This window comes from Anguilla anguilla, chromosome 18, assembly GCF_013347855.1.
Source record: "Anguilla anguilla isolate fAngAng1 chromosome 18, fAngAng1.pri, whole genome shotgun sequence".
Classification (NCBI taxonomy): domain Eukaryota; kingdom Metazoa; phylum Chordata; class Actinopteri; order Anguilliformes; family Anguillidae; genus Anguilla; species Anguilla anguilla.
The window spans coordinates 15539398-15549931 of NC_049218.1; the positions used below are offsets into that span (position 1 = coordinate 15539398).

The window sequence follows — 10534 nt, forward strand, 5'->3', positions numbered from 1 at the left end:
TTACATTATAAAATTTTGCGTTGGGCGTGCCAAAAAGTATAATCAGAACTCTTTAGCTATACACTCCTGGGCAAAAAATCAAATAAAAAATGAGACTTGCTGTTTTAGTCAGTCATGTCTCCTGAATGAATGCAAGTGTAATATAAATACCCATGTTATGTTAAAACAGCTTGTCGATCTTCCTGAGAGCCTGTTTATTAACATGTATCGTAAAATGGAGGATTCATATGATTCTTTTTCAGGGTCTCTTGGAGACCCAGAGCCACCACAAGTAAACACAACCACTGACTTACATTCTTAGTTTTTAAAAGGAACGAAAGAAAAGCCCACAGAAATTGGTAGACGAGTTTAGAACTTCTGATAACAACACTGTTTCCAGAAGAACAATCACAAGAAGGCTGGCTGTGCTGGTTTTGTCTCAAGAAGATGTACTTAAAAGCCATTGCTTTCTCAGAAAAACATTTGTGACAGAATGCACTTTTTAGCCAAATATGGAAAATGCGATTCAGATTGGTTCCACAGAGCCCTATGGAGTGATGAGCCAACATTTCAGCTATGTAGTAATGCCCCAGAGAGGTGCCTTCATAGATCAGGGGAAAGATTCCACACAGAATGCATCTCAACAACAGGTAAGCAAGGAGGAGGTGGTGTCATGATGTGGCGGGGCATTTTCATCTGGTGGTGTTGGTGAGCTGGTGCAGTGTGACAAGTCAACCAATTAAAAAGAGTATGAAGAAGAAGGGAGCATAACTTGTGGATCCTTCCTGTCATCCACAAATTATTTTCTCAGCAGGAAGGAGTCATTTTTCAGCAAGATAATGCTCCTGCCCATACAGCCAATGTGATCAAAAAGTGGTTAGAGGGAAACTCAGGTCAGAGTCCAGAATTGAACCCTATTGAGAATATCTGGTCCCACATTCAGCACAAACTGGTTGGATGAAAATTTTCTAGTCCTTATCACCTGTGGGCAGCCATTAAACACGAGTGTAACAACATTGGCATTTCAATGTGCAAAATACTTTCTGAAAGTTTTTTTTTCCAAAAAATGAAGATGTCTGAGGAAATCTAAGGGAAAAGCTATCCTATACTAATTCATCATTAATTTTCCAGTGCTTCTATTGCCCTTGATTTTATGATTAAATAACAGGAGTGTAGTTATTTGGTGCGATTTGTAGGATCTGACTGAGAGGAACTGAACTGTGGTCTTCTAGTTCACACTAGAATGGCTTTACCGCACCCACAAAACTAATACGTTCAATTTGTCGACCAAAAATTGGTGTGTAATAACATTACAAATCCAACCTCTGTAGCGAAAAGCGACAGTATAAATGGAACTCTCTGGTGCAGAAAAATGTTGCACCAGGGACAATAAATCCAGACGTAATCGGTCATGAACATCTCGATGAGTGCAGCAAATTTTCCCCGATCTGTATATCATGTAAATGGCTTATCTCTCACTGTGTCTTCTGCAGTGGTGCATCCGCGTAATATACACAACTACGAATCTGCGCGCAGCGTCTACGCTTCCCCATCTATGTTCCCCACACGCTACATGACTACGATCAAGCTAAGCGAGTACACTGACTGTTAGAAATCCGTTTTATTTTTTGACAGATTCGATGGCAGGAAATGATACGCACGCAACTAAAGCTGAAACTGGGGTTGTGTTGGGATTTTTGGAAGAGGCTGAGCCCTGGCAGCTTAGGAGTTCGCAGTTCCCTAGTAAAATTGGGGGGAAACCTGCGTGGTTGAGCCAGGCGGACTTACCATGCCCTGTTGCCTGCGGGAAATGTAATCGGCCAGCAGCGTTCCTCTTGCAGGTTTACGCACCGATTGACGGACAAAACAGAAGTTTTCACAGAACACTGTTTGTGTTTTGTTGCACAACGCCAGACTGTTACTCCCACAACGACAGTCGCTGTTTTAAAGGTAGGTTTTGGAGCCGCAAAAGTGGCCAACAAACAAGCTGATTTGTTAGCCCGAAACGCCTCAACCGAACACCAGCCAAGAAATGAATGGTTTCTTCTTACAGTGTATAGGAGCCAGTTACCAAGGAAAAATGACTTCTATCCATATGATCCACCTCTTGAGGAAAAGACGACGGAAACGGACAACGACCCAGTTGTACTGCAGTCCGGTGTTCAACTGTGCAGGGTGTGTGGTTGTGCTGGCCCGAAGACTTGCTCCCGTTGCCACGCTGCGAATTACTGCAGCAAAGAACACCAGGTCATAGACTGGAAAAGCGGACACAAGAAAGAATGCGGTGGGTAGAGAAAGTGACCTTGATATGCACTTTTATACGTAGCTTTGGATAAAACCCTCTACTTGTAATGTCTGAGCAGAAAGCGATGTTGAGTGTGATCAAATGAAACTGTAAATACAGGATGTAAACATTTGGCCTGCTCTGTCTTATGTAGGGACATCTGGCCCAGCTGGGTTTCTGAAGCACGGATTCCTCTTCCCTGAGTTGGAGCTGGTAACAGAACCAGAGGAGGTCGAAGTAAAAGTTGGGCAGTGTGAAGCAGACGAGACACAGAAAGCACTGGAGTGCCGTGCCACAGGAGGAGACTGTATATAACACATTTGCCTTCGTATAACTACTTAGTAAAAACTCAATTTAGCAAGCTCAGCTCATCTCCATGATGAATGCATTCCTTCCACAGCTTTGGAAGAGAAGGAACTCGAAGACATGGCTATGCATGAGACAGAGGAGAGCAGAGTGTTTCAGAAGTTCAAACAGAGGATTGAACTGGAGCCTCATCAGGTAAAATGCAGAGCCATCTCCATTGCAATGGACAGATGAGCTGATTCAGTTCTCACTATAGTAAGAGATTAACTAATGCAGTTTATTTTCTCAGGTGCTACGATACTGTAGGCGTGGTTCTCCTCTCTGGGTCTCGGCCGAACACGTTCCTGAAGAGAAGGAAATTCCAAACTGTCCGTGTGGAGCGAAGCGCATTTTTGAGTTTCAGGTATATGCAACATCTCAATAACTGCCATTTGATTTCCAGGTTTCTGCTTTGATAGGACACTGAGCCACTTTGCAACTTTTATGCCCAATTTCCCAGGTTATGCCTCAGCTCCTGAACCACTTGAAAGTGGACAGCCCTAACGCAAGCATCGATTGGGGAACTGTGTGTGTGTACTCCTGTGAGGACAGCTGTGACCAGGGCCATGGATATTACCCAGAATTCATCTGGAAACAGGACTTCACAGGAGACCAGCCTAACAGCACAACAGAGGATGGAGATGCAGACTGCCAGTAAAGTCTATATACACTCCAGACATGTCTACACTTCAACCTTTTACTCAAATAAAAAAATTTATTATCTTGTTTGATACAGTTGCCAGTTTACAATGAATGTCATACGAAAAGCACTGGAAAAATAAATCAGTGTACATAACATGGTTGTCGTCTGAAAGTCTTCTCTTACACCTGGGGCCTGTCACTATGGAACACAAATATTCAATTACACTAACCTTTGAAAAACTTTAAAATGCAAAAAAAAAAAAAGTAAAATATCCCATCAGTTTGTGTGTTTAAAGTGTACAGAAAGTATATGCATATAATGACATTCTGGTGTTAATTACATTAATGTAGTAGGAAGAATGCAACAGTCACACAGCCTCATTTTCAATTAAAATGGCTGAAATAAAAGGTTTACAGAGGATGGCTGATGGGAACAGTGTATCGTAAAACTAAAAAAGCTTTGAAAATTCTAGAACAAGCCAATGATTCCAATCAAAAATTACATAAAAATCCGCTTAAACTAAAAAAAGATCTAATTTAAAAAAGTTGAATAAATTTATTTACTACTTCCATTGTATGATTCCACTATCAAGCAAACAAACTTTGCAAAATCATTTGTCTGAGTTTTACTTACCTTGAGTACTCCAGTACTCTACTGGATAATAAAACTTAAGTGTTGATAGTCTTACACCAGAGAATCTACAGACTGCACTGTTCACCTTGAACTGTACCTTAACCAGACTTCCTAGGCTAAGTTCATCTGTGTGAAATTCTTTCCACGTGTACACATAATTAACATGCAAATAAAATCATCTTCTATTCAAAAGAAAACCGTTAAATACAAGGAATGAAATGAAATCCAACACATCCTAAGTTGCCTTGATGGGGAAAAAAATTCTTCTGAGGATAAGTTTTCATCCAATAAAACAGTTTCTGAGGTGTTCTGTTCTAAGAGCATGGCGGAAAAAAAATAATTCAGAGAACATTGCGGTGGGCAAAATATTTTCCCTGCAAGTGAAACACAGGTGGACGGAGGTTCACTTCCACATTAGGTCCATCTGTACTGCTTCAGAGTCCCCAGCTCACAGGTCAGAATGTAAACCCAGTTCACCAGCCACAATGACACCGCATGGGAAAAAAAACGAATGTCCACCATCAAACTGATTACGTTGTCTTCCTGAATCCTTTTAGAATGGGGTAGATGTTTTCAAATGCTTCATAGATTTCTGCCCTGACCTTAGCACCTGGACACAAACATTGAAAAAGGGTTGAACATTTTCAATATCAAGAATTAAAAGTGTGATATTCCTCTGGGGCTGCTATGATATGCCTGTTTTGTGTATTAGGTGTGTATCAGGATTCCCAATGCAAAGGAACAATAAGCTTAATGACATTTTCAATTCAAACTTTAAACAAAAAAAAACCTCACCTGTCAGCACAACTTTCCCAGAGACAAATATCAAGAGGACGATTCTGGGTTTGATCATTCTGTAGATTAACCCTGGAAACAATTCTGGTTCGTAGCTGGAAAAAAAAATGCATAATTGTTACTCTCAAGAAATATCACAGGGGGGAATATCACAAAGTTAGTGCGGTAGTGCAGTTATCCAGGTACCTCAGTAATCCTGCTTCATGAAACAGGGCCCTGCTCTATTTCTGCTGTCCTTTCAAGCACACTCACATTATGACTGCTGACACTAGCCTCCAGCAATAGAAGCAATAAAACCATGTCTTCACCATCTTTGTTGGCTTCAGTTCAGTCACACATAAGAATAAACACCTGATCAGACACAGCACATCAGTGGCCCTTCCACATGTGTATAAATACATGACTTCTGTTCATGGGTATAAAAACAGACTCAAGTTTATATTGTACAAACATAATGAAGTGCATTGTGGGACGAACCTGCTGAACTGCTGATGAGTGAGCACTAGGCCCTCCAGCCGAATGGGGAACTTCACATCACAGCTGCCCACCATGTTCTGGATCTTAAAATCCAGAAATTTAGCAGGGAAACCCAATTTCTGCACCACTCTGGCATACTTCCTGGCTGCCAAGCGGGACTGTTCTTCACTGTGGATAGAAGAACATGAGATTATGTTATGGATATTTCTGAGTGCATGCACAAAGCAGGAAGGTGGCGTGGAGGGTGCCCGACTGACCTCTTAGCCCCTGTGCACACCATTTTTCCAGAGCTGAAGATAAGGGCAGTTGTCCTCGGTTCTCTGATCCTCATGATGACAGCAGCAAAACGCTACAACACAGAGTCAGAACACTAAAACACAGAGTCAAAACACTTAAACCGACTGAGCCAAAAGAGTACAACACAGTCAGAACACTAAAACACAGAGTCAAAATGCTACAAGATTAATAATCAAAACACTAAGAATCAAAGAGTCCAGTAACTGAGCCAATTCTCCAGATCTGATATATATAATGGTGTTTAAATGTTGTGCCCAAGAAACATAGCAAAGTTCAATGGGAGTGGAACTAAATTGCAAGCAATAACCTGAGATTTAAAAAAATCCAAAATTAGCATAAACAGTTGCGTTTTTTAAATACAATTTGAGAAAAAAAGAGAGAATGCACAATTTTCCCATTTGTGGCTTCTATAATTGTCAATCTGAAATGTAAGCTTCAACCAACACATTTGAGCATATTGAGCTAAAGTCATAACTGACGGATACTATACTTACTTTAGGATTGTATTCAGCATTTCTGGCTCGTAGTGCTATCGTTTTCAAATCCAGTTTGCAGCCCAAGTTCACAGTAGAAACAATGTTCCTACAAAACGCACGCAAATACACAACAGAGTCCTGACTAGTGTGATATGTAAGTTATAACAGCACTGACAATGCACAAGGAACACGGGCTCTCATTTCACACCTGACCAACTGCATTTGCTCAGTGCATATTTTAGGAAACAGGGACAGTCTATACATAAAATTTGCCTGAGGAACCTGAATACAGCAGTGATTGATAAGATGAGATTCACAGGCAATGGGTACTTAGATCTTTTCCCTTGGCACAGTTTAAAGCCGCGTTTCCACCGCAGGAACTTTACCCCGGAACTAGGAACCTTTTGAGGAACTCAGTGCGTTTCCACCGCACGAACTAGGGTCTAAATTTAGTTCCTGGGGCTTTATTTTACCCCCCAAAAAGTTTATGCTCGGGGGGTAGTACTTTCCGAAAGTACAGGAACCTTTTGGGTGGAGCTTGCAGCGCTGAACATTTCTGATTGGTCGAGTACTCGCAGCATTTTTTTGTATTTATTTTCAACCGCCATGTTTGAAAATATGCAGCCGCAAACCAATTTATTTTCAATATAACTTCAAATCAAACTTGTATGTTATGCGGCGCAGTAGCCTAGTTTTGGTTATAGCCTGCCAACGTCTTGGAATTATAACGTGTGCTCTTCTGTTCTTATCTTGCTTTAGTATTCGTTTTATAAAATGATAAGCATTCGTGCTGGGACAGCATATTACGTAGGCTACCAAAACATTCAAACGGATTAATTCGGTTGCTGAATATTTTCTTCCGGATTTTCTTTGTTAGCCCGTTGTAATTGACTCAAAACGTTTGATACAGTTATGTGAGGTATGCGGTAGTTCTGCGTAATTAACATTGGTGATACAGTAAAAGCAAACTGGAAATCACCTTCCGCACTTTTTGTCAGGGTAAAATAACAGGTTAATTCTAGTAATCGTCCCTTCTGCTTTTTCAGACTGCCGTAATTTTACTCCATTTTACTGCCATTCTTCAATTCCACGAAAAGACCAGGAAGACTATGGACTAATTTATGGTGCATGGTTCGCATCTGGAGGGCACACTTCGCTGCTCGGCTAGCAGTAACTTCGAAGGAAAGCAAACGGTGGCTGTACCACTACTAATTTAAATGTTCACGCAAGTCCGAATTTTCGTTCTATTCTTGTCATTTTGCGATTAGCCTATATGGAATTGACGTTGAGAAAGTAATCAACGTGTGCATGTTTTCTGCTGTTGTTGCCAGTTATATTGGAAATGTGAATGCATTCTGTCCCTTCGGATGTCAAGACATGAAAGCGAATGTTCGCATAAAAACATAATGAATGTGTTTGAGAGGATATATAAAACAGTTACAATCTGACTATTGGCCTGTTATATACTATTTGTTGCATAACAACGGTCCAAGTACCAACGACATTTTTGCTTGACAACGGTAAAATATGCCCAAACGGCTGCAGAAGAATATTTCAATTCCAGGTGATTAAATCGATAAAAATCAATAAATACAAAAGTAACCATATACAGTCATTGTTGGTAGCCCGTTGTATATAAGTGGAATAAACCCCTCCGGGCTGTCCCGGTTATTAGAAAATAATGTAGGCTACTTCGGTGGTAGTATGGGGTTACAGAAGAAATCATAGGACAGATGGACGGACGACAACGTCGCTTTTTCATACGTCAGTGGGCTAATTTGCCTAATCTTCGCGGGACTTTAGACCACGGTGGAAACGCAGACAACCATGGGCTGAAGGAACCTGTTAGTTCCTTGAAAAGTAGTTCCTGGGACTAAAAGTTCCGGGTAATTTTGGTGGAAACGCGGCTTAATATGTAAAGAGGCAGTGGGGTCTACATGTTTCAGTTCCAGAGGGTAATCAGAGCGGTGTGGAACTGTTGAGGGAGGCGACTCACTGAAGCTGTGGGACGATGCCGGAGCTCTCCGAGGCGGGCGTGGCTGGCGTGATGGGGGTCATTGGGGTGAGCGGCGTAGTGTAGAGGGGGGTGTTGCCCGGCAGGGCTGTGGTGGTCATAGTCTGGGAATGGTAGAGCTGGGGGGTCTGCCCGGACACGCCCGCTACCCCGCCCTGCTGGGAGGCAGCCTGCTGCTGCTGCTGTCGCTGCTGCTCCTCCAGCAGGGAAAGGCTGTTGGTGTTCTGAACAGGCTGGGGGGTCAGCCCTGTGCCGTAGGGCATCATGGGACTGAAAATGGGGATACCCGGCGTCATCGCACCCTGGGGGGACAGGGACATGTCTTATGAAAACTGACTAGGGAATTACTGGAAAACCTGCAAAATCCTGCCAGCTCTCAAAAGCACCAATTAGCTCAATACCACTTTCCATTTTCTGTCTTTTTCGCAGGAAGTAAGTGTGATTAGAACACCTGAACACTGCTCATGCAGGATAAATTCAGAGGTTTCCCAAGCAGGCATACCATAATAGGCTTGGATTGAGGGCAAAAAGTATTTCAACCACCTCAATGGTGTCAAATTTCACAACATTAACCATTAAGGTGGGCCTGATCTCAATCTTTAAAACTTCATATGTATGTATGTATGTATGTGTACATTACATTAGTTGGCACTACTAGTAGCGGTAATGTGGTTGCAGAAATACTGACCCCACTTAAGATGCCGGTATTGCAGCCTAATGGGGCTACCTCCTTTTGTTATGCCAAATTATGACATCAAGATGACTTTTTTAAAAAATCACCCTGGCAAGTCAAGCCAGGGCAAGGCACCTTAATGCAATGGAGCATAAGAGGCAGTATGATCCTAATGTGGCTCACCTGAGGAGACGCCAGTCCCTGGCCGAAGGGGGGCAAGCTGTTATTCTGCTCCATGTTTTGCACGTATGAGTCTGATAGCAGTGATGTCCAGGGAATGTATTTCTTCTCACTTAGTTGTTTTTAACTTGCCGGATAGCAGAAACTAACCACAGCCAGACGCCAGTGGATTATACTGCGGCATTGACAACTACAGCTGAAACTGAAAAACAATAGAATTTGCACATCGTTTTGTATCATTTCATCTTTCATCTTATCTGGACATATCACATAATACAACGCAGAAGTAGCACTAGTACTTATCTAACTAAGCTACAACACACTTCAAATAGCACGACCTAACTCGCAGAGCCAACTTGGTTCCTTAATAACCAATACAGTTAAAACATAACAAAAAATTTGAAATTTGAACGTAAATAACACTAGGTTGTTCTTCAAAACAACATAATTGGATTAATATGCTGAACATACGACAAATGTATCCAGACCGTCCAAACTTGTACAGGTAGCTAACGTTAGTTAGCTAAGCTAGCGCACTAGCGGGAATGTTTTCAGTTTGTCTCCCCCTGTGACTTAGCTTCAAAGACAACTGTACAATAAATGTGGCGTTACAAATAATAATAATTTTTCACAACTTACCTTTGTTCCTGAAAACAGAAACAATCTCTCAAAACCAGGAAGGTGCACTTTAATTTGAACGTTCCAACTCCGTGCGGCAAACTAGCTAGCTACAGATCACTTCCGGAGTACCCATGTCCAAATCATCAGTTGTTTTTTCGAAATCGTGTGCAAATCGTGCAGTCGGCAATGAACCAGTGGTTGTAGGTATTTTGCCCAAATAGCGGATCTGAAGTTTTAGTTTTTCCCCTTTAAGTTTGGTATATGGATAGGTTTACGCCATAACATAAGGTTTAGTGGTGTTGAACCTCAAGATCGTGAAGTAAGCTGAGGCACCTGAACTGCGCATGTCTGTGTGCAACGCAGAAACTTTGGTCCGTCCAGAATGGACATTTCTGCTGCACAATCTGCTCAAACACAGCGTGTATTTCATTTAGGAAAATATGCGCGGCTTTTACGCAGAAAATGAACCTATGACTAGACTCCTCTCCTTTGAAACTATTTTTCGTCCTCAATGGCAAATAGTGCATTATCGTCAATCACTTTGACACAAAAATAAAAGCTTTGTCATTAAATTTTGACTTTTAATGTCTGTCTCTGTAAAGATTTAAAAGTAAAATAGTTTTAAAAAAATCCTTGATCCTATCCGTCGATGGACTGATCCAAGCTTCAGAAGGATAAGCCACCCAACTGCAATTGCCACTTTTTTTGATAACCATCTGCATGCCTGCTGTTTTGAAGGTACAGTACATATTATTTTACACAGATGAGAGAATAGTTTTCCATCCTTCTGTAACTCGTGTTCATACAGGGACACCTGCTGATCAATGACTTTGCTAGTGATGCTACTTACTGCTGCACCATAATACTCTCATGATGCTGTGTCCCCTCTCATCCAAAATCACCATTACATTACATTACATTACAGGCATTTAGCAGACGCTCTTATCCAGAGCGACGTACAACAAGTGCATTGGTTCATGATGTAGAGGTGCAAAAGAAACACTAGAGTGAAGTAAGGATCGTAGTGCCAGAAGTGACCACATCGATCAGGACTCCAACCTTGTAGAGTAAGGTGTTCAGCAAGCAAGAATCCTACCAAGTACAAACTAGCACTGGA

The 10534-nt window shown here is 41.7% G+C and overlaps 2 protein-coding genes across 2 annotated transcripts; one reads left to right on the top strand and one right to left on the bottom strand.

Moving 5' to 3' along the window:
- Positions 1–1499: 1499 nt before the first annotated feature.
- pdcd2 (programmed cell death 2) lies at positions 1500–3404 on the top strand. Its single transcript, XM_035400217.1, has 6 exons — positions 1500–1929; positions 2033–2263; positions 2418–2570; positions 2664–2764; positions 2859–2972; positions 3069–3404. Exons 1-6 carry the CDS (start codon positions 1620–1622, stop codon positions 3264–3266), a joined length of 1107 nt encoding a protein of 368 aa, XP_035256108.1. The 5' UTR covers positions 1500–1619; the 3' UTR covers positions 3267–3404.
- tbp (TATA box binding protein) lies at positions 3302–9786 on the bottom strand. Its single transcript, XM_035400218.1, has 8 exons — positions 9436–9786; positions 8800–8998; positions 7926–8245; positions 5948–6035; positions 5414–5505; positions 5157–5324; positions 4680–4774; positions 3302–4494 (listed from the first exon to the last, which is right to left on the bottom strand). Exons 2-8 carry the CDS (start codon positions 8851–8853, stop codon positions 4415–4417), a joined length of 897 nt encoding a protein of 298 aa, XP_035256109.1. The 5' UTR covers positions 8854–8998; positions 9436–9786; the 3' UTR covers positions 3302–4414.
- Positions 9787–10534: the final 748 nt, after the last annotated feature.